The 28,000-nt window shown below is 43.6% G+C and overlaps 2 protein-coding genes across 35 annotated transcripts in view; both read left to right on the forward strand.

Annotated features, from left to right (window-relative positions):
* Window positions 1-28,000, forward strand: part of LOC307204974 (immunoglobulin lambda-1 light chain-like) — a 181,748-nt gene that overhangs the window by 130,209 nt on the left and 23,539 nt on the right. For 4 of the 11 annotated variants that reach the window (XM_079957209.1, XM_079957212.1, XM_079957211.1 and 1 more), the window contains exon 3: window positions 16,226-16,263. The exons of 1 other annotated variant lie outside the window; for it this stretch is intronic. In XM_079957209.1, the coding sequence (XP_079813335.1) occupies window positions 16,226-16,263 (38 nt within the window). Of the gene's footprint in view, window positions 1-16,216; window positions 16,264-22,559; window positions 23,112-28,000 lie in introns of those variants that run through there. 6 more of the 11 variants (XM_079957208.1, XM_079957217.1, XM_079957215.1 and 3 more) reach the window with 4 other exon arrangements.
* Window positions 1-28,000, forward strand: part of LOC307204961 (immunoglobulin lambda-1 light chain-like) — a 139,707-nt gene that overhangs the window by 96,142 nt on the left and 15,565 nt on the right. For 3 of the 24 annotated variants that reach the window (XM_079957181.1, XM_079957178.1, XM_079957180.1), the window contains exons 1-2: window positions 2,140-2,191; window positions 2,281-2,572. The exons of 17 other annotated variants lie outside the window; for them this stretch is intronic. In XM_079957181.1, the coding sequence (XP_079813307.1) occupies window positions 2,155-2,191; window positions 2,281-2,572 (329 nt within the window). In that variant the 5' untranslated portion in view covers window positions 2,140-2,154. Of the gene's footprint in view, window positions 1-2,139; window positions 2,192-2,280; window positions 2,573-5,434; window positions 5,513-5,757; window positions 6,056-28,000 lie in introns of those variants that run through there. 4 more of the 24 variants (XM_079957170.1, XM_079957189.1, XM_079957168.1 and 1 more) reach the window with 2 other exon arrangements.

The following is a 28,000-nucleotide window of genomic DNA, read 5'->3' on the forward strand; positions in this document are numbered from 1 at the left end:
GGGGGCAAAATGAGTTACATCCATTTGCCATAACTGGTTGGCTTCCAGCCCGCGGGGATTAACACCAGGGCTGGGGTGGCCAATCTGATTAGAGCATTGAGGGCATTGCTAGATAATTGCACGTGCCGCTTCCAACGGAATTTGGAATTGGCGGCTAAGGGCTTTAGCATTTTGATGATGGAAAGCATGACTTTCAATAGGAGAAACAGGCAAAGCTCTAAGCAAGGAATCAGCTTTAGCATTGCCATCAGTGAGAAAGCCTGGGAAGGGTTGGTGGGAGCGAATATGCACCACAAATAGGGGGTGGGAGCGAGTAGAAAGGAGCAATTGTAATGAGAGGAAAAGGCTCAATAAGTTGTCATCCAATAAAGGACTGACATAACTGCCTTGTAGGCGAGATATGACATTTGCAACATAAAGACTATCCAGTACCAAGTTAAAAGGCTGTTTGGAGAAATGGTGCAGAGCTTTGACAGCAGCTGCTAGCTCAGAACGCTGGGCAGACTTTTGTGGAAGAGTGTAGAGGCTGTGCCATTCCTCATTTTGTTGCCAGGTAACCACCCCCATAATGCAACAGTTATGTGCAGAAGGAAAACTTCCCTTTAATCGTTATAACAGCACGCCCAATCTGCAGCAAGTGGACCAAATACTGCAGGATCTGCTCAGAGGATGGGGGCCAGTTCATCTGAATGGCCAAGGACTTAAGGCTAAGAAATGCCAGCTTAAGGCTAAGAAATCTATCCAGGCCTTCCCATAAGAGCTAAAAGCAGAAGGGGAAATGGAAGCTGCTGCTCTCTGTAATTACTAATTGTTGTCAAAATGCCACAGGTGGTCTGGAAAAGTCTGGCAGTAGCTGAGTGTCTGGAGCCCAGGATCTGAAGCGCTCCATCTGAAAATGGGATAGAGTGTCAGTGACATCATTAGAGGATCCCGTAATCAGGAGAGCAGAAAGCACAATATTAAACCTTAAGCGGCGCAGCTCAAAAGCGTGAGCGGAGGGGCGGAGACTCTGCTGGAGCGTGAGGACTGTTCTGCCAAGATGCTCACCACTGCCTGGTTATCAGGCCAAAAGCAGATCCGATGGTCACTGAACTCCTCGGGCCACATGTGAACTGCTACTACAATGGGGAAAACTCAAGAAAGTTAGGTCACATGATTGCCTCACCACACCGGGCTTGAGGCCATGGCTTTGCACACCAGCAGCCCTTGAAATAACAACCAAAGGGCAAAGATCCAGCAGCACCAGCATGAACCTGAAAATCCCTGTGCGGGTTCAAGGTATCCTGCCATGGCAAACTACTATTGCATTCATTTCGGAATTGCAACCATCACATGATATCTGCCTTCACCTCACTTGTAAGGGGACCTCAGGCCGCAGGCAGCCTGGCCTAGTGGGAAGGGAAGGGGCGGCCTGGGGCAACCATTCTGCATGCAAGATTAATTAAGTGACCCAGCAAGATCAGATCTGATGAAGCATCACTTGCTACAGAGGAAGTATTACAAAATAACTTCCTTCAAGGCAGACAGCTTCTCCATAGGCAAGTGGTATGTTTTAGCAACGATATCCATCTTGATCTCTAAATAAAATGGCAATATGGGCAAAAGGTATTGAGCTATTGCTTGCCAACTTCCAGCCCCCGCTTGGGCAGGGGGCATCTTGTGCTGCCATCAAGATATGTAAGTTTACAGGGCCGATGCTGGCCAGAACCTAGGTAATACATATTAGCAACATAACAAATACCTGCCTGTCTTTTATGTTTAATCTAGCAAGGGCAAGTACACCGAGCAAAAATTATTTATTATTTAAACTTTAAAAGAGAGTGTCTTGCGTAGTTTTTATAAAAGTGAAAAGGGAATTAACTAAAGAGTCAAACAACCTGGGCTCTCTTCTGCATAACACTGCAAATGGGAACTAGAGTTTAATTCTCACAAGATGCCCCTCCCCCCAAATAAGTGTTCACCCTTCATTTTCTACAGTGCCATAGCATGCATTTTATCCCCAGGGGTGGAGAGGAGGGTGTGCTGCGCTTTCAAGGGAAATGATTTGAATGTAGGGCTGGGTCAGGAGATTGAATAGATTTAAGAGAGCCGAGATACGGGTCTGAAGCAGACACCTTTGTGCTTAAGGAAGGAGAGCTCCTCTGCGTTCCCATCATGCTCTGGGCCTGCCTCTTCCTCACTTATTTCTCAGGTAGGAGAGAAAAAAGTGTATTTTTCTTTCTTTCTCCTGAGCGACATATCCTAACATATCCTGAGATATTTTTTCTCTTCCTCTTTCAGGATCTTTTGCCCAGTATGTGTTGACGCAGCCCCCATCAGTGTCCATGTCTCTGGGACAAGATACCCAGATCCCTTGTTCCGGGAGCAACATTGGTACGAAGGATGTAAACTGGTACCAACAAAAACCCAGCCAGGCCCCTGTACTGTTAATATACGGAGACAGTAAGAGGCCCGATGGGATCTCAGACCGATTCTCTGGCACCAACTCCGGCAACACAGCCAAACTGAGCGTTGCCAGAGCCCAAGCAGAGGATGAGGCCAATTATTACTGCCAGGTGTGGGACAGCAACACAGCTCACAGTGACACAGGCAGATGGGGAAGTGCGACAAAAACCTCTTGCTGAAAAAGGCAGCTGCTATCATACTCTGTCTTCAGAGGAGGGACCTTCCAGTGGAAGTGAATTTTCACGAAAAGAGGCTCATTCCTACTGCCTTGCCATTCTAACCCCAAAATCCACACTTTTCCTAGAGTTCCACTTGTTTTTTTTACCTCACTCCCTTATTTAATGAGGGAAAGCAAATGAAGGGGGTTCACTGAGGTAGAGAATTTAGCATAGACTTCAAGTGTGCATCGGAAATAGACAGCAGGTCTATGCCGGGCCACAGAGAGGCTTATTTTGTCATTATTTAGAGCATTTGTACCCTGCTCTTTGGTCAAAGAGGCTCCCAGAGTAGCTTACATAGAAGCAATTGAAACAAGACACTCTTTGCCCACAGGGTTATAAGCTAAGGAAAACCACGACACACAAGGCGAAAGGAACAGGGAGGGCAGAGGAAAATATAAATCTATCTCAGGCACCAGTATCTAAACAGTTGTGCCTATAATGACCAGTTGGCCCAGTTTTGGAGCAGGATGGACCTGATGGAGTTGGGCCTTCAGCAAAGGTGATGAAATGAGCCCTGTTTGCTACTTCTCTCACTGAGGCAAATCTGATGGGATGGCTGCCCCCCCCCCACCCAGTTGAGGGGAGAGGAGACCTGAGGGAGCTGGCCTTTCATTTCAAACTGCTGTTCTCTGGCTATGTTGGGCACCACTTATCCTCCGTGTCTGATCCCCCTTAACTACATCTCAGTGCTCATAAATGCCACACTTTAACTCTGTGTTAACCTTCATTCATCTGCCCTTTTTTAAAAAATTATTTATTTGGTTTTTCAGTTTAGATTTTTCAGTCACATATCCAACATACAACATAAAACAAGATTCCAATGAATCTCCTGGACTTCCATCCTCCCCTTTGTGGGTCCTATTGTTAATCATTTCCTCCTGCATCTTTTATAATAATCCAAATATTTTACCTCTCCATTGTGTCCAAAATTCATCATTGAACTACAAGTGATATTCTGATAGTACTAAGGATTTTAACTGTTTACAATGGACTTTAAGATACGTTATAAATTTTCCCCCTCATTAAAATTTAGATCTTCCTGATTTCTGATTCTTCCGGTCATTTTAGCCATCTCAACATAATTCATCAACTTGATCTGCCATTCTTCTCTGGTTGGGGCCTACCATCCTTTTCTCTGTCATGATCTCCAGCCCACATGGACTTCAGATCTATGACGTATTGGGAAAGGTGGCGAAATTAAGCACCCTAAACCATCATGATGTTTCAGTAAACATCTCAAGAAGGTGCTGGCAGACTTGGTAAGATCCACTCTGTGCAACCAGGAAGAGGGGGTTTAATTTGCATGATGCTTCAGAGCACTAACCACGTCCTCCTCTTTCTCACATGATACGCTGCCACCACATATCCCTTGGGACAGATTATGCATTGAAGAACTGCTTTGGTCAATGCTTTGTTGCTTCCAGAAAACAAGAGTTCAAAACAGGAACACGGGAAGCTGCCTTATACAGTGGTACCTCGGGTTACAGACGCTTCAGGTTACGTGTTTTTGGGTTTCGAACAGAAGCAAACCCGCAAGTACCGGAACGGGTTACTTCCGGGCTTTGGCGCTCGCGCATGCGCATGCGCGGAAGCCCTAATTCACGCTTTGCGCTTGCGCAGAAGCGCCGGATCATGACCTGTGCGTGCGCAGACGTGGCACTGCGGGTTGCGAACAATGCGGGTTGCAAACGTGCCTCCCACACGGATCACGTTCGCAACCCGAGATTCCACTGTACTCAGTCCAATCATTGGTTCATCGAGTTCAGTGCTGCCTCCACTGACTGGCAATAAACATAAGATAATATCACCAAGGTAACTGCCGACAAACAACAAACAAAATTTTAATTTTAATTTTCCTTATTCTACTTGCTGATTCAGTGCAATTCTGTTACAATAGATTTTGACAGCGATGAAACGTGGGTGGAGACTGCCTCTCCATCCTGACCCTTCCAGGGAGGAGGAAGACTGTATAGATCTACAACAGGGGTTTGAGGGAAGTCACAGCTCAGAGGTAGATGAGGAGGAAAGTTGGGAAATCATGGGAGAGGAGGAGGAGGAGGAGGAGGAGGAGGAGGAGGAGGAGGAGGAGGAGGCTGAAGCGGAGCAACGCCTGGCTGATATGGTGTCATTAGAAAGCATCCCTGACCCTCCATCTCCCAGAACCCGGCAAGCCTTAAAAGTAGGAGAGCAAAGAGCTCAAAGATAGAGGGCACGTAGCAGCACCCATAGAAGTAATGAATGAGGAAGTGGAAGAGACGGTGGGGGTGGAGATTCACTCGGGACAACGCCATTATCCAAGAGGCTGGGTTCTGTAGCCTCTCTCTGTAATATTGAAATAAAAAAGGATGGTAAGAAACCTTTCCTTGTCTTTCTACCTTCCTGGACAACCAGCTGGGAGCCGCTGACACCCCCAGGCTGTGCACTCAAATTCCTTCAGCCAAATTGCCATCTTCATTATAGAACACAGGAAAGTGTTTCAAACTGAGTCAGACCATTGGTCTACCCAGCTCAACATTGCCTAAACTAAGTGGCAGCATCTCCTTGGGTTTTCAGACGGGAAGTCTCTCCCAGCCTGATAATGCCAGGAATTGAACCCGGGAGCTTCTGCCCGCAAAGCAAAGGCTCTGCCACCAAGCTCTAGCCCTTCCTCATGTGCATTGGAGCAGGATCAGCACCCAATCAACAAGAAGCAGATTTGCATGCAGAGAACCCCGGGCAACTTTGGTAGGCTTTAAGAATGGGGAGAAAAGCTAGCCCGATGCGCCATTTTCACAGCAAAGATCATTCCTCTGTAATGAACATCATGGCCTGGTTTCCCTTCCTTCTGGCCCTCACTTATAGCTCAGGTGATGAGAGACCCATTCCTCATTTCTGTTGGATGCTAGAATTTCATTTCTCCTATCAACTTATCTGCAGGAAGATTTGTCATTGCATTGTCTTAGACTGGAGTTTGAGCCTTATTAGTTGATATGATGTGCAGTCTAATCAGTCAGTGTTCCTCTCTTAGGAAGAGTTGCATGTATGTGTTTACCAGATTATTTCCACATCTGTGTAACACCATGATTTTTTAAAATTTTTCTTCTTCTTTCAGGTTCTGTTGCTGAGTATGTACTTACACAACCCCCATCTGCCTCCATGTCTCCAGGGCAAACTGTGGAACTCACTTGCTCAGGAGATCAGTTTGATAGGTACTATGTGCACTGGTACCAGCAGAGACATGGCAGTGCCCCTCAACTGGTTATATATAAGGACAGCATAAGACCTGCCGATATTTCAGACCGCTTTTCCGGAGAGAGCTCTGGCGGCACAGCCACCTTAACCATCACTGATGTCCAACAGCAAGATGAGGCTGACTATTACTGCCAAGTCTGGGACGAAGATGCTAGCCAGCAAGCACAGTGGCCCCACCAAAGGAGGAAGTGAGGCAAAAACCTCCTGCTGTCAAAGAGAAATGTCTATGTCTGTTAGCTGAGTGCAACAGAAATACTGTCTCCACTCGCAGCTCCCAGTGACTTGGACTGAGTGGTATATTGCCTCTGATAACGGAGGTAGAATTTAGCTGTCATTTTTGTAGCCATTAAGAGCCTTATCGTCCCTAAGTCCTTCCACAGAGGGACTACATTTTTAAATATATCCCATTTCTTAAAATAAAAAAGGAAAATTTGCTGAAAGTATAACAGCAGAAGGAGTAGGCCAGGTTAGAACGCTTTCCCGTAATATCTTAGCTTTCTTTTTTAAAGCACTATTTAAAAAATAATAATGGAGCAGCATTCAAAAATGGCACAGATACCTAACTGCAATCAAATGTGAAGGTAAAAATAAAGGTAAAGGACCCCCTGGATGGTTAAGTCCAGTCAAAGGCAACTATGGGGTGTGGTGTTCATCTCACTTTTCAGGCCAATGGGACACCATGACAGTTCGAAGTTTGGCGGTTTGAATCCATGTGATGGAGTGAGCTCCCATTTCTCTGTCCCAGCTCCTGCCAACCTAGCACTTAGAAAGCACACCAGTGCAAGTAGATAAGTAGGTATCACTGTGGCAGGAAGGTAAATGGCATTTCTGTGCCCTCTGGTTTCTGTCACGGTGTCCCGTTGCGCCAGAAGCAGTTTGTCCTGCTGGGCACATGACCCAGAAAGCTGTCTGTGGACAAAGGCTGGCTCCCTCGGCCTGAAAGCAAGATGAGTACCACACCCCTAGTCACCTTTGACTGGACTTAACTGTCCAGGGGTCCTTTACCTTTTTTAAATATAACAATCTCTGGAGCCCTGGCCAATGGCAAGGGTGATTATTACTGTGCAACAACACATATGGCGACTCAGCCTGATGGGGAACTGAGACAGAAACCTGTATTTCTTTTCCCTAAGGCAAGAATAAATTTAGAATTGTGTTCACTTATGATGCAAACAAACCGTCAAAGTACAGGCACCTCCGCATTTGCACACGATCGGCCCATGCATGACTGCTGATGCACATGCTATTTTTGGCACTGCAAAGGGGCAGAACAGGGTGGAACAGGTGTTTGGCATGACATGGAATGGGCATGGTGCCACACTTGTAGAATTCAGTGGGGAAATGTGCTGGTATTGCATACTCTTGAGTAAAGGTAAAGGGACCCCTGACCATTAGGTCCAGTCGTGACCGATTGTGGGGTTGTGGCGCTCATCTCGCTTTATTGGCCGAGGGAGCCGGCGTACAGCTTCCGGGTCATGTGGCCAGCATGACTAAGCCACTTCTGGTGAACCAGAGCAGCGCACGGAAACGCCGTTTACCTTCCTACTGGAGCGGTACCTATTTATCTACTTGCACTTTGACATGCTTTCGAACTGCTAGGTTGGCAGGAGCAGGGACCGAGCAACGGGAGCTCACCCCATCGCAGGGATTCGAACCGCCGACCTTCTGATCGGCAGGTCCTAGGCTCTGTGGTTTAACCCACAGCACCACCCGCGTCCCATTGACTCTTGAATACCTCCAAGGGGAAAAATACTGCCTGTACTAAACTTTTGGTGGAGTCAAGAGCTTAAGAAGACACCTGTTGAATCAGGCCCAAGGCTCATCCTAGTACTGCATCCTGTTCGCACAACCGCCAACCAAATGTCTAGAGGAAGACCACAAGCAGTGATCAATATAACCTAAAGTGTCATGGAATTCTACGCAATATTGATCCAGAGCAGATTCCAATGTATAGTTAGCAGAGTAACAACTTAAACACATTGCAGGATTCCCCAAAAATAGACCAGAGGCAATTGTATTTCATCCAGCAGAGCTTTACTGCTACTGAAGGCAAATGAGCATAATTGTCACAAATCCAAATACATTCAGGACTGGTACTGTCCATAAGAAATCCAATTGCAGCAGACTTAACTTGAACTTACAATAACTGATAACACATTTTTGTCTACTTGAAGAAGCCATGGTCTGATCTGAAAAATACAAATATTTAGGATACAAAACTGTAAAAATAAAGAAAAATTAAGTTTGCAAAACAATAATTACCATGTAGTTAGGGTAGATCAACGTGTCAGTGTCCATTTATCCCCAGTGTAAATATGACATATCGGCAAAAGTCGGAAATTGAAAGGTAGCCATAGCATGTACATGAAAATCGATTTCAGATTTGAAATCAGCATTGAAAGAACATATAAGAACTGTTGAAAAATCTCATGCAAAAGAAAATGAAAAAAAAATGTTCCCCAGTACACTGTGTATTCCAAGGGAATACACTTTTTTGCATACCTCCAACTGTACATAGATATACATGTCATTTTCAATGCTATACATGTCACGTTCAATGCTATATAAGTCACTTACACTAATACTCATATTGTACTACTTTGGCTATGTGTTTAATAAAATATTGAATTCTTGCATTGTGAAAAACAAAGATTATGGTGAAAAGTGAAAAACATGAATTGCAAAAAAACTAGAGCTTACAGAACAAAACCAACTTCAGGTATGAAATCAGCACGTTGACTTTAGGTTAGAACAACTGCAGATGTCAATGCAACAAAAATTTTGATCCCCAGTGTAATAAGTCTAAACTTTAACACTAAGCATACTATGCACAGAACACCATACCAGAAGGAAAAAGAGATAGAAAGACAAAGTGAAACCCAGGCTCCTTCTGGCCTTATTTTTATAGTCAGCATAACCTTGACAGAAGAGATAACAGGACCAGTTTAAGCCAGCTGTACTCAGCTTCTCTGAAGGAATAAGCCAAACATCACGAACCTTCTGCTTGTTTCTTTCACACAGAGAAGCCTCCAGAACCCTCTTGAATTCATTAGTATGGGAAAGATCTCTACACATCAGATCAATACTTTCTGCACTAAGAAATGCAAACTGGTGGTGGGAGCGTATATCAGAGTCTGTCTCAGAATCAAGTTCAGAGACTTTGTTGCATCTTTAATACCTGTGTAGAAGAGCTTAACATGCAATAGCTTCATATTGCTGCAAGTGACAGGCCCTGCTGCAAATGCATCTGACCTCTGCTAGTGGTGATATTGCTTCCTTTCTCTATCCCTGCTTTTATTTGGAGGCGGATGCCTGGAAAGGCTTTTCAGATGTTTGCATCTCTTTGGTTGTGCTGCCATCTTCAGGCTTCTTGGAAGCAGGAAGGAGTATCCGGTAGCAAACTACTGGCGAGCTGAAAATCTAAGCGCATCCTGCAGTTTCGCTCTGATACACAAGATGGAGGTGTGAACTAAGAGATAAATTAATTTGGGTCAGCTTCTCTGCTTCACTTAAGAATTCTGGAGAGTTTCATTGAAGCTACATAGGCACTATACATTTAAAGCAGAACTACACTATACAACTATGATGGCTTCCCCCATACACGTAATCCTGGGAAATGTAGCATGTTCAGGGTTAAAGAGTTGCTAGGAGACCTGTATCCCCCTCACGAAACTACAGTTCCCAGTGTTAAAACATTCCGGGAATTGTAGTGGAGACCCCTGATTTGCACTTCTCACCGTATACAAATAAGAACACACTTAATCCTTCTGGTTTTCCACTTCTCTGAACTGTGTGATACAATTATTGACTCAAAAATGTACTGAGAAGTTTGTGTGTGTGATAAAAGGAGTACATACATGTGTTATTTTGTGGGAGATGTGTTTTAAAATAAGAGCAATAGGAAGAAGCTTTGCTCCCTCATTCATAACACTCAGGGTCAGTCATTCTCTCAAAATACAGTAATATCTCCGGTTGCGAACGGGATCCGTTCTGGAGGTCCGGCCGCATCCTGAGGAATTCGCAGCTGGAGAACCGCTTCTGTGCATGCACATGGTATAAAAAGGTAAAGGGACCCCTGACCATTAGGTCCAGTCGTGGCCAACTCTGGGGATGCGGCGCTCATCTCGCTTTATTGGCCAAAGGAGCTGGCGTACATGTGGCCAGCATGACTAAGCCGCTTCTGGCAAACCAGAGCAGCGCACAGAAACGCTGTTTACCTTCCTGCCGGAGCGGCACCTATTTATCTACTTACACAGGTGTGCTTTCGAACTGCTAGGTTGGCAGGAGCAGGGACCGAGCAACGGGAGCTCACCCCGTCACGGGGATTCGAACCGCCGACCTTCTGATCGGCAAGTCCTAGGCTCTGTGGTTTAACCCACAGCGCCACCCGCGTCCCACTGCGCATGGTATAGTTTTTGTCAAAGATGCAGGGATTTCTGATATGTAAAATGAACCAGGAAAAGAGAAGAAGGGAAGTCATTGATATTTTAAGGGTGTAAAAATGAGTTTTTTAAATTGTAAAATAGAAATTTAATAAAAATGATATACAAAGGAGAGAGAGAGAGAGAGAGAGAGAGAGAGAGAGAGAGAGAGAGAGAGAGAGAGTTTCATGCTCTGCCAATGGAACTTTCCCAGTTTCCCAACGGCTCTGCTGTTGCAGAACAACTGGTAGTCACAGCTGATTATTCTTTCTGGCAGACATTACTAGGGATCCAAGACCCTGTAGCTGCTCGTTCTCTGGCTGATGGATGGAGTCAAGCTGGTCTTCTCCTGATTGTAATATTCTTCCTGGAAAGCCTTGGGCTTCTGGCTGGTGGATGGGGCCTGTGTGTGCCTCCCTGCAGTCTTGCAATCCCAGAAGTACTGGGTTTCAGGCAAGGGGTCTCTCCCTGCTCCACCTGGAGATGGTGGGGATTGGACTTGGGATCTTTTCTTACAGCCTCTGGGAACAAAGGGGGGAAAAGAGCAAAAGAGCGGAAGTAGCGATGCCATGGAAGACATGATCGAGAGCAGGAAGAATGAAGAAACAAACGGATAAAATAAACATCCCTCACAGGATATTTATAGGATACAGAACTCCTTTTGCAGAAATAAGATTTATTAAATGTGTTAATACGAATGGAAGTCAAAAACTCTGTAGCTTGAATTAATTAAGACTTCAGAAGCAGGATGAAATAAAAACATTCCACTTTGAAATCCAGCACCCGGGAGGCCATACAAAATGTATAATTGGCTTTATAATTGGTATACAGTAGTACCTCGGGTTACAGGTGCTTCAGGTTACAGACTCCACTAACCCAGAAATAGTACCTCGGGTTAAGAACTTTGCTTCTGGATGAGAACAGAAATCATGCTCCGGTGGCGCGGTTGCAGCGGGAGGCCCCATTAGCTAAAGTGTAACCTCAGGTTAAGAACAGTTTCAGGTTAAGAACGGACCTCCGGAACGAATCAAGTTCTTAACCCGAGGTACCACTGTATATTTGAATGTGAATTGTAATTTGAGATATTAGTAATTGAAAATTTATTTATTAAAAGAACTTGCGATCTCCATGCAAAGCCGATGTTCTACCACTGAACTGTAGGACCCACATTGAACAGAAAGGGTTATTGACTTCCAGTTATTTAGTAGGGATGGGTGTGTGTGTGTACACATATATACATTTCCCCTCAAATATGCATTTCCCCACACATTTTCACCTACAATATGCATTTTCACATGCCTTCTTGTGCTTAATTTTTCGCACAGGGACTACGTCACAAAATCCAGAGAAGTATGAAAATGTAAAGGATAACTGCGTTCTTCTGTGCATATTAGTCCAGGAAGTGTGAATCGGGCTGGGTCACTTTAAAAATGCAGACTGAGTTAAAACCTCGAACGTACTTAGTAGAACTCTGTGAACATCTGCTGCAGGTGTCCAGGCCCCAGCAGCTTCGTCTAATAGCTGCCCAAGATCACCTCCCAACCCTTTCTAACCACCAACTGAACGCATTGGCAGATGTTTCAGTGTTTCTGTGAATGGACCAGGGGCCGGCCAATGGCTTTCAGTTCATTTGCACAGAGGATGCAAAGAGGAACCCTCCTGTACCAGAAACATGCGCTCTGCTATTTTCAGAAAATGCCAGTTGAGTACAAGCCACGGGCCGCTGCTGAAGCATTACCGATCTCCTCCTCTGGAAGGAAGTGCTTATCAGATGTACTGCTCCTGACAATGGGTGCTGTGTGCTTATGTAGACTTGTGCATGTTGAGGATATGTACCTTTCCTGGAGTCTTTCGAGTTTTTGGGTTGTTGTTTTTTTAGATTTCTGGACCTTCTGGATGGGCAGAAAATAGAGTTAATTTGGCCACACATTGAAATCCAGTTTGATCAACAGGTTGTCTTGTGAGTATTTAAAGGGTGGCGTTAAAGGCCACAGGATATCCACAGAGATTAACCTGCAGATTTCTCAAACCATGCTTTTCAGTTAAGCCACATGCGATGTTCTGGAAATATGAGCAGATGTGGAAAGTGGAACCTGCAAAAAAATTGTTGCAGTTTGGAGTACTTCTGTTCAAGATACACCATTTGCCTATTACCCAGTTTCCAAAGTGTAGGGGAACTGATTTTCCATTTTCCAGTATTTATTGGCTACTGAGCGCTACAATTTCACTGGGCTATTTTGGAAGTTATTTGGTCTTTTGGTCCTTTTTCACCTCGTTTCATTTATTCATTTTTACCTCGGAAAACCTTGGAGTTCTCCTAAGCTTCTCCGTTGTGGATGGAGCCATTCTGGCTATAAAAGGGAAATCACTCAAAGAATTAAGGTTCCTGTGATGATATTAACCGGATTACACAGAAGTAATGCTCTGCTCTGGAAACAGCAATCTTCAACCTCATAAGAGGTTTGCATTTCATCGGCTGCTCAGCATTTCGGAATCTTTCTGCAATTGCCTGCTATGTCTTGCACATGCAAGAATGGATTTCATGGAGAAATTGATGATTTCTACAGATTCCTCTCGTTCTTCCTTTATTGCGGGATGCTACAACCACATCAGTTCTCGTTTGGAAGTGAACTCTTCAGAATTATCGGCAGGGAGTGGGGAGAAAAGATTTTTTCCTGAAAGCACCCTAAATCTCCTGACTTAAATCTCAGAGGCAGAGGAGGTACACACTGGAACTGTGATTCAGGTAAGCATGACTGTAGAGTCCTCGTATGCTTATAGCTTCTCCTCGATTTTTGTCCCACAGATGAGGAAAAAACCTACACAATTAGTAAACGATTATTGCTTAAATCCTTGAGGAAGGGCAGTAGCTCAGTGAAAAAGCATTTGCCTTGCATGCAGAAAGTCCCAGGTTCTGTATATATAAATTTCATTAAATTTTCTGTTTTACAATTTAAAGTACTCATTTTTACATCCTTAAGTAATCAATGACTTCCCTTCTTCTCTTTCCATGGTTCATTTTACATATCTTAAATCCCTGCATATTTTACAGAAACTATACCATTCAGTATTCCATTATTACATCCATCATAACTTATTTACCCTGCTGATTTTATCTTAATGCTGCCATTTTCAAGTGTACACAGTTTCACCCCATATATTCAATAAACATTTCCCAATCTTCTCTAAACATATGTTCTCCTTGTTCTCTTATTCCATATGTTAAGTCTGCAAGCTGCGCATATTCTGTCAACTTAAGTTGCCATTCTTCTTTGGTTGGGACCTCGCTCGTTTTCCATTTTGGGGCTAACAAAACACCGTAGTAGCATACATAAATAAACTTTTCTGACACCTGGGAATTTCAGTCAGAACAGATTCAGATTCAGTCCCCAGCATCTCTACATGGGGTTGACAATATCACACTAGACGGACCGTGGTCTGACTCAGAATTAGTAATCTTGCTGTGTTCCTAATGACAAGTCAACAGTTTTTAAGGAATTGAAGGAGATGTGAGAGCATCTCTCTTCTATGGAATCTGATGGCACAGATTTGTACTTTGGAGTGCGTTCCTTGTGTTTGGTGAAGTTGGGTTATTTTGGGGGGTAAACTTCAAGCCAGATATAACAACACATCTGTATTGCACTGTTGCAGGTCGCATATAAATTTAGACCAGATGGGAGAGATGGTGCTGTCTACAGAATGGGTGCATGTGTTGTGTAGAATTCTCCAGGGACCCAGGAATCACTTGAGAAGGGGTTCACGGCTTTATTAAAACAACTTTAGTAGAAATTAGTCTATAGAGGGGAAGTCTACACTAATCTGTCATGGATGCCTATAGGAATCCAGCTTGTAGAAAAAGACGGATTAAAATTCATAATTTACTTAGGAGACCATTGTAAACAAATAAAAACATTAGCTGGACTTTAAAAACAACTTGTAAAGAAACGAAAGATGGATAATCTAAAGAGATGAAAACTGTGGAGAATGTAACGATATGCAGTTTTAGAAAAACTATTTTATGGACCCATGTAGGGGATGGGGGGAAGTCACAAGATTCAGAGAATCTCATGTATGGATATTTTAAAAGTTTTTTCTTTTCATTATTTTAAATTTGTGCTTGTAAAAACCAACAAAAAATATTTCAAAAGAAAAAGATGAATTAATAGGTCTCTATGAAAATGAGCGGCAGAAGTGTTCTAGATTCTGGGTGGTGTAGGGTATGACAGAATATATTGCCCCAAAATAAATGTACAGTCTTCAGTTAACTCTCTGCATACACAGACACAGACACACACACACACACACACACACACACACACCTGTGAGCACTGTAGTACACTGAGCCTTGAAATCAATCTGAGCAGAAAGGGAAAGAATCTCACTGCTAGAATGAGATAGAGAAGAACTGATTATTTTAAGTGGGTAATTTTGCTTGCACTGTGTCATGGGCTCAGTTTTGACAAAGGCCCAATTAGATATATTTTTTAATCACCAAAAAAATGTGGGCGAAGGAAGTGAATTAATATTTTACTGGCGGCGAGTACAGTGGTACCTCGGGTTACAGATGCTTCAGGTTACATACGCTTCAGGTTACAGACTCCGCTAACCCAGAAATAGTACCTCAGGTTAAGAACTTTGCCTCAGGACTGCGCTTCAGGCAGCGCAGCAGCAGGAGGACGCCCCATTAGCTAAAGTGGTGCTTCAGGTTAAGAACAGTTTCAGGTTAAGAACGGACCTCCGGAACGAATTAAATACTGAACCCGAGGTACCACTGTATCCAGTTTGCAAGCCAAGATTGAATTCCACAGAGATGAAGAGTTGTGGCCAGTGCTAGTCCTACTCAGAGTTTACCTGTTGTAATTCATGGACATGACTAACGTAGAGCCATGGGTGCATAAGCAGAGACTGGTAAAAAGGTAAAAGTAAAAAGAGCAAAACTGCCACAGATAGAACACCCATCCACATTACGAACTGGATGGAGGGAAGTGAATTGATGGTCAAAGTATGCTGGTGCGATGGTACACATCTCCCTAAGCACCCACTCAGTGCAAATGTGCGCCTTTATGTCCACAAGTAAGTTGCCTTAGACATATGTAGAGCTATCCAGTCCTGATGGATCTGCACAGGAGGGGAATCTGAGGGTCTGCCCTCTTGTAACTTGCAGCTACACTTGGATCCTTTGCAAGGAGGTTATGGAGGAAGACATTAATTCCTCGTGCTCATGTGAACTATCTCATTTGCTGTTCCCAGAACAATATGGGAAGACAATTTCAGCTTTCCGTCAAAATCAACCCTTCTGTGAATTTTGCAATGCAGCACGGAAACCAACAATGTGCAGGAAAAAATTGCGTTTGCTAAGGCGAACTATGCATAAAAGTGCATGTGCGAATGAAAATAGCACACGGAAAAGCACTGTTTTGAGGGAGACTGCTTGCAAAAAGAATCTGTATACTGAGAGAAATCACCACTACAATGCTGATGGATTTTCTTGAGGACTTCCTTTAAAAATAAAAATACCAAAATGTGGCAAACTGAATTTTTGATTAGAATAATGAAAAACTGGGAGAAACTGAAATTGACAGATTCATCCATCGCTATTTGCACGGGAGTCTGCATGGGACAGCTGTTCACACCCTTTTCAGCAGGGCTTCCGACCACATTGCAGAATATATATTTTTTCCAGATCTAGGGCTCAGCGCTCTCTCTTTTTCCAATGGATTATTTTGCATCAGAATCCATCCAACATTTTTGCACTGAAAACTCACCTATGCCCCATCTTTCAAAGCCCTTTGCTGCATGCCGTTTGCATCAAATTCATCACTGACCAGGTACGCTATCCAGAAAAGAGGAAGCAAAGTTTTTTCTGGTGACAAAAAAACATTTTTGTAAGGCCGTTAGTCACTGTGTGTATATCTTCGGCAGTGGAACCCAATTGAATATCCTAGGTAAGTCGCTTTAAAATGCCTATACAATTGTTTTCTGATCAGCTTTGTATTTAATTTCTGTCATTTTTCCTTCCAAACTTCGTCTTGGCTTAGCCAGGGCATCTCTTGCCCAGTACTTCAAATCAGCTTAGGAGAGGGTCAGGATTTGTCCTCTCTTGGGTCAACTAGATCAGATGAATTTGTAGAATGTTTCTCTGCTTATATGTGCCGATTAAAGTTGTAATCTAAGGCAACTGGGAGTAAGTCCAGTTGACAAAGTGAGACTTCTGAATAAGTAAATGCTTTGCTGTCATGAAACCGTTGCTATCTGCCATTTTTAATAACATTACAACTTTATATGAGATTTTTTTGGGTCGTCAATTAGTAGGTTCAACTTTTCCCATTGTGGGAAAAGAATACGCAGGTAAGGTTACGGCAAAGTTAAAAAGTAAATTTTCTCATTTGTCACACTGTTTTGTTTTGTTTTAAAAATACCAGGAAGACCATGGTGACAAAGCAAAATTGCCTTTTCAGTTTAAGACTGCTCTGCCTTTTTTAGAATAATATCCGTAGCAACAAGTAATATTTAAAACTAATTCAAGACGAGGTTGTATTAGAAATGATATTATTTTTCCCCTTTGTAGTCATTGCTGAATTTAAAAAATATTAGGTGTCAGAGATTGAAATAATAGGATAAGTAATAATGCAATTACTTACCTGGGAGTAATATTGGTTGAACTTGGTGAGTTTACATCTGAATCAGCTTGCCCTGGACATTAAATCTTTTCATGGTGCAGGGGTAGAAAGATGATTTGCAGGTACGTCTTCATGCAGAAACAGGTTTTACAAAAAGCATGATGCATTTGGTTGAATTGAAAAAGTTAGGTAAAATATTATTTTGTAAGTTGCTAGAATTTTCCACTCTGCTTGCTAATGTATTCATCTCTATTCTGAATGCAAGAAGCTAACTTTGAACCCAATTCCCTCAGAAACAAGTCTAACAAAAAGAAAGCAGAATATACTCTGTATCCTAAATACATTTTCTTGAAAATATGTCCCAGTGAAGTCAATGGATCTCTTTTCCAAAGTAACAGAGTTGGAGTTTGTGTTGGGTCCATGGCTTGCCACTTCCGAAAAGATTTTATACAGCTGCGTTGGTCCATCAGGACAGGGAAAAAACACCAAACCATTTGTAGTATAATAATTTTATTGGGGACTAACTAAAAAGTCACAATAGCTGGCCAACCGTTCAGGTTCATCAACCTTCCTCTGTCAAGCTGGAGGGTGTTTAGCAAAAAGAGAGTGGAAAAGAATTAAAAATGGGTGGTGCGGAAAAGAAAAGGATATTGCAAAAACCTCACTGGGTGACAGTCAACTAAGTTTTACTTAGCATAGACCCACAGAAACTAATAGACCTATTTAATTTCAGTGCATCTGCACTGAGTAAGTATCTTAAACTAAAGATATTCAACTTTAGTTGAATATCATCCAGTGGGTAGTATCCAACTAAGTTCTACTAAAGAGTAGACTCACTGAAATTAATGGACTTAAGTTACCCATGGGCACTAATTTTGATGGGTCTATGACTAACGTAAGCTATAACCCTGACTTCTTAAGGCAAGTAGGATCTGTAACAAAACGTTGCACTCTGGTGTTTCCTGATTACTGAAAGCCAGCCAGCAATGCCTTGTTCAGGATACTCCATTCCCTCCCTCTCTTGACAGTTTTCTGTTTGTTTTCCCCTCTCAGAGAGTCAGTCTGCGGTCCATGAATGCACAGCATGCTCACTCTTCATTGAGCTGTTTGGGTTGTTGTCTCCAAGATTTTTCAATACTTTAGCAAAACACGGCAAGGTTCAGGGTTCCTCTAATTCTCTTGATACTTTCCTTTTCCGCAAGGACCAGTGCAATTTAGGCTATGTAAGAACCCATTCATGGGAAATGCTATTAGTACATAATATTTAGTGCAATGGATGGCAGACTACGGCTTTTCATCTTGGCCGCTTTTCTCTTCCCGCTCCCAACCTCATTTTTGGTTCTAGATTCCCCCCCCCCCTTGCTAACCATCCTGCCTGGAGAAGCATTTTGATGAACTCAGAGATGCTTTTTCATTGCTTTTGGTCCTAGTTGGTCCTAGTAAAGATACTGCACTTCCATCAATTTCCAGTCTTTCAGAGGGCATCACTGATGAGAAGGAGGCAGCCCTGCCATGAGGGAATGGATTGGGGTGGAGTGGTTAGGCAGTATAAATCCCACCAAAATCCCATTAGTTGTAAGGGGAAAGTATGCTGGTTAACTTCAAATAAGATACATGTTGATCGCTTTGTGTGTGTACTGGGGGGAAAGGGTGATACGGATTGGCCAACAAAATGTTTTAACGTGAAGCTAGATTTCACGTAGTCTTAAAAAAACGAATTGATCACCAAAGTGTGTGTCTTTGTTTATCTAGATCATGGCTAGGCAAACTAAGGCCCGGGGGCCAGATCTGGCCCCATCGCCTTCTAAATCTGGCCCACGGATGGTCCGGGAATCAGCATGTTTTTACATGAGTAGAATGTGTCCTTTTATTTAAAATGCATCTCTGGGTTATTTGTGGGGCCTGCCTGGTGATTTTTCATGAGCAGAATGTGTCCTTTTATTTAAAATGCATCTCTGGGTTATTTGTGGGGCCTGCCTGGTGTTTTTACATGAGTAGAATGTGTGCTTTTATTTCAAATGCACCTCTGGGTTATTTGTGGGGAATAGGAATTCGTTCATTTTCCCCCTTCAAAATATAGTCCGGCCCCCCAGAAGGTCTGAGGGACAGTGGACCGGCCCCCTGCTGAAAAAGTTTGCTGATCCCTGATCTAGATGGATGGATTAATAGATAAGATGGATGGGTGGATAGAAAGATACAGACAGACAATCTCCTTCCATCACTAATGCTCAAGTAAAATTCAACTTCCCATCCAGTTGTCCTCTCTATGGGGAATGGGCTGTACCATCTTGTTCTTTGCCTCGGGCAGCAAAATACTTTCGGCCAACCTGGCTAGAGCTACCCAGGACCTGTATTAGTCTTTAGGGCACCACAAGATCCTTTGTACTCTTTGCTATGACAGATGAACAGGCCTTTCCTTCTGGAAGATATTAATGTAGTTACGCGGTTATCATGCATTGTTAAAGGTAAAGGTAAAGGTACCCCTGCCCGTACGGGCCAGTCTTGACAGACTCTGGGGTTGTGCGCCCATCTCACTTAAGAGGCCAGGGGCCAGCGCTGTCCAGAGACACTTCCAGGTCACGTGGCCAGCGTGACATCGCTGCTCTGGCGAGCCAGAGCCGCACACGGAAACGCCGTTTACCTTCCCGCTGGTAAGCGGTCCCTATTTATCTACTTGCACCCGGAGGTGCTTTCGAACTGCTAGGTTGGCAGGCGCTGGGACCGAGCAGCGGGAGCGCACCCCGCCGCAGGGATTCGAACCGCCGACCTTTCGATTGGCAAGCCCTAGGCGCTGAGGCTTTAACCCACAGCGCCACCTGCATTGTTAGTCCTACTCAAAATTAACTCACTGAAATTAATGGGCATAAATAATTTCAAACTATTAATTCCAATGTGTTTATTATGAGTAAACATTAGGCAGATACAACCTTTTCCCTTTTTTTCCTTTTGGAGTCTACAATACAGTGGTACCTCAGGTTAAGAACTTAATTCGTTCTGGAGGTCTGTTCTTAACCTGAAGCACCACTTTAGCTAAGGGGGCCTCCTGCTGCCGCCATGCTGCCGGAGCACGATTTCTGTTCTCATCCTGAAGCAAAGTTCTTAACCTGAGGTAATATTTCTGGGTTAGCAGAGTCTGTAACCCGAAACGTATGTAAACTGAAGCATATGTAACCCGAGGTACCACTGTAAATTGATTGGAATACAGTGGTACCTCGGGTTACATACACTTCAGGTTACAGACTTTGCTAACCCAGAAATATTACCTCGGGTTAAGAACTTTGCTTCAGGATGAGAACAGAAATCGCGCAGTGGCAGCAGTGGGAGGCCCCATTAGCTAAAGTGGTGCCTCAGGTTAAGAACAGTTTCCGGTTAAGAACGGACCTCCAGAACGAACTAAGTTCTTAACCCGAGGTACCACTGTATTCCTCCTTGGTTCCCCCCTCCCCTTCTTCTTTTTAAGGGAAATCCATGTACAAAGAAATCCAGCATTGCAGGGGAGAATATTTTGAACATACTTTTCTCCTTGACATGCCGGTCCATTCTGTCATGCTAGCCTCCTGCCAGCAGCTCCAAAGGCAACCTCCGTGAGGACTGGGTCAGTGCATTGCTCCAAGTTCAAAACCTGGTTATGTGCTGGTGGAGTATCACAGAACCATAGAAATGTAGGATGCAAGGGACCCTGTGGGTCATCTAGTCCAATCCTCTGCAGTGCAGGAATCATAGTGAAGCAGGGAAGGGGGAACATTTGCGGAGAGGAGGCGTCAGAGGTTGCTGATCTATGAGGCTGCCACCCACAACCCAACCCATCCTCCTCCCATTGACTACATGGGCAGCTGTGCTGTGAGCTGTTAGGAGACTCCCCTCCATCCTTATTGGTATATGTCCAAGTCCACGAAGCTTAGTAGGAACGCCATTGTGAGCCTTTTCCTAATTTCAAAAGCCTTCTGTGGGTGATAAGGCGAAACCTCTGGCAAGAAGGATCTGGCCCTCTTCTGGTGGAGGGGGAGGGGGAAGGAGGGGGAGAAGAGAGAGGGAGAGGTGTTGTGGGAAGTGTGAGAGAAAATGGATGATTCCCCCCCCCCACTTTGAACTTAAAAAAGAAATTGCTGTTTTTATTTATTTTCATGGTACAGAAGATTTTGAGAAAGCAATTGTTACTTTGGACTTTGTTCCAATCCACTATCAGCATATGGCCACAAGAGAATACCCTCGAAGGCATATGGCCTCAAGATATTTTATTATTATTATTATTCATATTATTATTATTATTAGTGCTTTTTTTCTAAAACAAATGTTTAGGGGTACTCTCATTTTGACTGAAGAAAACCACCATTTTATAAGTTCAAATTGGGAAAAATAAATACAGTAAATGGACAAAAGTTCAAAAATTCACAAAATGTTTCGGGGTATGCATACCCCTGCATACCCCCCCCCCCCGAAAAAAGCACTGGTTATGATTTATTATACTGTTTGTTTAATTAATAATAATAATTAAACTTAATGGCTTAATTAAAAATAATAGCAACAAGAAGAAGAACAATAATATTAAAAAGAAAGTGTGACAGACAAAGGCTTTAATTCAGGATTGCAGAATCTGTGTGTTGCATCTCAGTGTTATTGGACTCCAACTAATGGGAATTGGAGTCTAAGAACATCTAGCAAACGCAGAGGCAATAAAGCATTCCACTTCTTTTCAGGTGCACACAACTATATATCTGGCTTAACCATCGCACTAGCATCCTCCCACTCCCATTCCACCTTGGTCACTAGGTTCAACACTATAAACACTCTAAGCAAAAATGGATCAGAGGTGTGTGCAAGGTTTCGTCTCTCTGTGAGTGGAATCTACCTCTGGGAAAATCAGAAACCTTAGGTGTCATCTCTGCCGTACATTTAAAAAGTTAGGCATTCTGGGAATATATAATAAATAATGACAATTAAACGGGGGGAAACGTTTTCTAGAAGTTGGCAGGGGGAATAAAACGTTTGGGACTAGAAGGCAGGCTACCAAAATGAAAAGGCGTGGCTTCCAGAAAGCCACCAGATCCTTTCAAAAATTCCAGCACACAGAACTGCGGACTAGAATCATAAGGAATCATAAGGGGTCTTGTAGGCCACCTAATTGAGCTCACAGCAAAATATCCTCTTTCTAAAAAGAGGTGGGTCCAGAAGCCACCATTTAAATTTGCTTACAGTGACTCAGAGTAATGCTACATCAGGAGAATTATGGGAAATTTAAATAGCAGCTCCCAGTTTCTGACACCCCCACCACATGGAACACAATAAATCCGGAAACATCTATATGATATATTTAATGGTAGGGCATTCTGAGAAGATTTAATGCATAATAGCAGTTAAATTGAGGAGAAGGCTTCACAAGCAACAGTATTACAAAGGGTCTTGAGGCTGGGGGAGAAGAAAAGCTTTTGGAGGAGATTGACATCAACAAGTCATGGCTTCCAGAGAGTCAAATGTCCTTACAAAACATTTCGGGATACAACTTTGGGGAATAGAGTCAGATTAGTGCTTCCTTTATGAAATCAAGTAAATTATTATATGTGCCAAATATTTAATATTCCCCTGAGACACAACACGTAACCAGCTTTCCCCTTGACTTCCAGGTCAGCCAACAGTAGCTCCAAGAGTGAATGCCTACCCACCATCCCCAGAAGAACTGGGGAGCTCAGACAATGCCACCTTGGTGTGTCTCTTAGATGGCTTTTACCCAGGCACTGTCCACGTTTCCTGGGAGGGTGATGACACCCCCATCTCTTCTGGGGTGGAGACAACCACGCCCACCAAGCTGAATGACAAGTACATGGCCAGCAGCTACCTCAACATGAGAAAGTCCGACTGGGAGAGCTATGAGACAGTCACCTGCAAAGTGACACATGAAGGGAAGACCATTGAGAAGGTGGTGAGGAGATAGGGCTGTGCGTAAAGGCTGGATGGGTCTGATGAGTTCCTCGTGCCTCCAGCTGCTGAGAAGAAAGAGTCCTTTCATGTTCAAGGGGGCCAAGTTTATTCTCTGATTTCCTCTAATGCTATGTTGATCCACCCAGCCTGGTTTCCTTCCTATGTCATTCCCCTCCCCACACCTCCTCCCTTCCTCTTCTCCCTGGAATCTCCTTTGCTTATAATATTAGCAAATTAATAAAATGTCATGCATTTCACCGGTGTGATTTCTTGACCCACTTCTTCATTCCATCTCCTTTAAGCAGGTTGTTTTCATGGTTTCCTGTCCTATTACAGAAGGAAGTGTGTTGTTACTCAGCCAAAATGCAGTGGTAAAAGCAGTGTGATTTCATGGGAATGTAGGAAGCGGCCTTCTCCCAAGTCAGACCAGTGGTCCGTGTAGGTGGGCATTTTCTACACCGGTGGGCTGTGGCTTTCCTGGAGATCAGGCAGGGTTCTCTCTTAGTCCTACCTACCAATTTAGGTCCTGAGAAATGGAAAAGGTCAATTTCAGTTCAGGATGCATCCCAGATTCATTTCTGGTGGGTATTTCAAACATTCCCAAACATCACGTACAATCCGACATGTTCTTCCTTCCACTGAGTGGATCACTCATTGCATTCAGGATGTTTAATGAAGAGGTACTAGGCTCCCGATCCTACATGGAGATGTCTGGGATTGAAACAAGGACACCCTGATGCAATACAGATGGACTACCATTGGGCTGTAGCCCTTTCCACCAGGCAATGCTGCATCTAAACAAATTCCAGTGCTGCAGGAGCAGTGCTACTTAAGGGCTCTATAGTGTGATTAGATGCGATGAATTGACTCAAGTTGCTATTCACTTTAATGAACTAGCTGAACATGCCTCCATATAAATCCTTTGCCCAACGAAAATTCACTACTCCTCTCTTCCCGTTCAGCTCCAGAGAAATAGAAGGGGGGATTTAGGATTCATTTCAGGTGTTATTTCAAACATTCCCAAATATCACCTCTGGTCTTTCATGTGCTCCATGTCCCTTGTGGAGGGTGGTCCATTAGGGTTAATGCAGCACTGCTCCCAAACAACCTCCATGTGCCCTCAGGCAGAACCATCCAACCTTTCTCCCTTCCCACAAGCAGTCTGCCAATAGCTTTGCCCGTCGCTGACCCTCCCTACTTTTGGTCTCCCTGTCCCACCAGTTCCAATGGTGCAGCGAACAGCACTAACTATAAGGAGACATGAGAATGTGTAGCTTCGTCTAAACCCATTCCCTCCCATTTTAGGACTATAACTCCCATCATATCTGAATGTTGGCCTTGCTAGCTTGGTCCAAGTCATGTGGAGGCCACCACATTGGGCAAAACTGCACTATTACAACTCCTCCCTGAAAGATCTCCTGGCACTCAGGGTGCACTAGGCTCCAGTGAATTAAAACCATGGGTTTGTTGAGAGAATAAGAGAAAACAATATAAAATGAACATTCTATATTTATTGGGAAGACTCTGTAGCTTGTGACTAACTGGTTTCCCCTGAGATGGTTTTGGACATTCCCTGGTCTTTGACCATGCTGGCTGGAGGTGATGAAATATGGAGTCCAACAGTATTTGGAGGGCCTATAGGTCAACAACCTGATCTAAAATGACAAATATGGGGCATGAATTTGTTCAACTACTCTATTAAATGCTTCTATCCAAATTGGAATGCCATACAATAACTGAGAAAGGACGTTGGCATTAAAATATATGGACCATCTGGTTGCCTCTGGGGAAGAAAAAATGAAGAATCACAGATGTGGTCATTTTACTTGGATGGTCATTCAATGCCTGTGTTTTTGTCCAGTTTAAATTTGGCTGGTAGAATATCCCTAGGTGTTCAAAAGATTTTACCTGGTCAATGGGGTGATTATCTAGTCCCCATTTAACAATTTGACAACTTTGAGAAATTATCATAATTTTAGATTTTTCATAATTAATTCCCAAGGAGTTGATCTGGCAGAAGGAAGAAAAAAAACGAGTACAGAAGTCTTCTAAGGCTGATCTGAGTATGAGAAAGAATTGTAATATCATCTGCGTATAAAAGCAATCTTATTTTATGTTGGCCTAATGCCGGTGGATGTCCATTTACATCCTCAAAGTGATGAGCCAAATCATTTAAGAATAGGTTGAATAAGTGGGGTGCATATGGAGGGCCTACAGGTCAGACCCCCTGATCTAAAATGACAAATATGGGGCTGGATATTAGTAAAGTCCCAGTTTCTTCCTCCAGATTGTGGTCACCCATACCATGAGTCAGTCCCACCCAATTTTCTACACAGTACTATCACGAGCTGGTCAGGAAATGAAACACCATAGCCCATCTTCTTCCCAGTCTATTTTAACTTATGTGAGAGGCTATTTGGAAAGAGAGAGAACTGTCAAAGGTCTAAAAAGATGTCTATGGCTGCTTCAGAGGAGGATGAGTCTCAAAGCACTGTCTTCTCTTAACCATTTGGTATTCTATAAGAAACCTGCTTATTGACTCATGTTAATTCTCACCACCACTTTGGGTCCATCTTTAATTTCACCCTTTAATTTCAGAATGTCAGATGACTCCTGACCAGAGTTGTAAAGACCTGGAAGTGAAAAATTGGGGGGAAACCAGAAATATATTTACTGTTTATTCTACTGATTTTTAAAAATAATAACGAAAAGAACACTATAAAAATTGGAGGGAAACCTTTTTTTCATGGGTTTTTCCATAGCTCCACATCTATAGTGTTCTCCTGATGGATCAAACCGAATGCCCACCTAGTCTAGTCTCCTGTTTCCTACATTGGACAAGCAGATATGCTTCAGAGACAGCAGGGTAACAGTGGCAAATTCTGCTTTCGTTGTTGGCAGACTTACACCTAAATTCAACTCATAGGAAACCAATATTGCCTCCCTATGAGGAATCATCCACATTTTACAGGATGGTTCCTACAGAATGATCCATTCATTCTAGAATTTGTTCTTGGGGGAAAGTCTTGCCATGCAACTTCAGATCAGAATTGATCTGAATTGGGTTGATGTCGATGTCAAAATCAATCCTCATTCCATCAGTTCTGTTCTGCATATTACCAGGGCTGGCACAGTCAGATAAATGCTGGGGGCCTGCACTGCGGTGATAGCATCTTACAATCTCCAGAACAACATATGATCAGCGCCATATTTTACAGATTAATCCTCCTTCCCCAGGCACCAGCTGTCAGTTAGCTCTGAACATAAAGAGGCAAGGCTCAGACCAGAACCTAAATGGGAAAACACCAGTGAACCTTGTAAGATGCTACTTGGACTAATGCCAATCTTCCTACCCTGATGGACATTGCCACAAAAACTTCCTGAAAACTAGAAAGGAGTCTCTCCTTGTTGGTCAGGTGTTTTTGACTGTGCTCAGAACATCTCCCCTATGAAGGTGGGACCATCACAATGAATGGAGCATTGTCTCACCAACTCTAGCCTGTTCTTAGCCAGCCCCCACCTGCCTGCCAGTTTAAAATGTGGCCTTGGCTGTCAACTTTCTCCCCCTTAGTCTCATTATTTGCCTTGTAGGACTTGCGGGGTGTGTGTGTGAGGAAACCAGAACCGGTTGTCTCTTCCTCTGTCTGCTGTTGGCTCCAACTCCACCTGCTGATGGTGTCCCTGCCTTCCGCCTGATCAGCCCCAAGGGAGCGCCACAAAGGGCACATTTGGGACTTCTTAAACCATGAGCCAGAATTCTCTTGGCCAAAGCTGACTTCATTTCAAGTCGCAGTTTCTCTGGGGATTCCCTTCATCACATCACGGGGATTAGACTAGATGATGCTTCCAACTCTACAGTTGTGAACCCACTTGCAGGGACCAGGGAGCAAATGCCCAGTGCATCTATGTTGCATCAGCCTAGGTTTCTGCCTGCGATGGACTGCAAACCCATATATTTGTTGTTGTTTAGTCATTTAGTCATGTCCGACTCTTCGTGACCCCATGGACCAGAGCACGCCAGGCACTCCTGTCTTCCACTGCCTCCCGCAGTTTAGTCAAATTCATGCTGGTAGCTTTGAGAACACTATCCAACCATCTCGTCCTCTGTCATCCCCTTCTCCTTGTGCCCTCCATCTTTCCCAACATCAGGGTCTTTTCCAGGGAGTCTTCTCTTCTCATGAGGTGGCCAAAGTATTGGAGTCTCAGCTTCAGGATCTGTCCTTCCAGTGAGCACTCAGGGCTGATTTCCTTAAGAATGGTTAGGTTTGATCTTCTTGCAGTCCATGGGACTCTCAAGAGTCTCTTCCAGCACCATAATTCAAAAGCATCAATTCTTTGGCGATCAGCCTTCTCTATGGTCCAGCTCTCACTTCCATACATCACTACTGGGAAAACCATGGCATTAACTATACGGACCTTTGTTGGCAAGGTGATGTCTCTGCTTTCTAAATGCTGTCTAGGTTTGTCATTACTTTTCTCCCAAGAAGCAGGCGTCTTTGCTGTCAAAATGCACACCTACAATGCTTTAGACAGGCCCTTTTGCAGTATTATTTATTCATTTATTTACTTGCTTGTTTGTTGTTTGTTTTTATCGGATTTGTACTCTGGCCTTCCTCCCAAAGAAGCCCAGAATAGCAATGGCCATCAGGCCATGTACACCAGCTGTTTACTAGGTCTCAGTGCCAGCAAACGTGGTCCAGGCTAAGGAAGAGAACTACGGTACTTGAGCATGGTTTCAACTTTGGAAAAGCAGCATACAAATAAACTGAGGATGAGAACACGGACTGCTGAACCTCATGGATGCTGCCCCATGTATTTTGAATCTCTCTACCCTGGAAGCAGTGGCCACTCAAAAGAGTGGGATAAATCAAAAAGTAATGGGTTTGTGATAGCCATCTTCTGAGAAGTCTGCTCAAAAGTCTACTCCTATTGGTTTCTTTCTATGAAATCCATTGAGCTGACTACAAAAAACGGTGCAGTGCCGTTCTGATCAAAACGCACTTGCATAAAACATCGTTATTGTTATTTATTAGATTTATATACCACTCTTCATCACAAGAACCACAGAAAAAATAATGATAGCAGTCCAAAAAATGGACAGTGTGCAAGTGAGAGAAGTCAGAACCCACAGATCAATCAATCCATC

This window comes from Podarcis cretensis (genome assembly GCF_951804945.1).
Source record: "Podarcis cretensis genome assembly, chromosome: 16".
In the NCBI taxonomy this organism is placed as follows: Eukaryota; Metazoa; Chordata; class Lepidosauria; order Squamata; family Lacertidae; genus Podarcis; species Podarcis cretensis.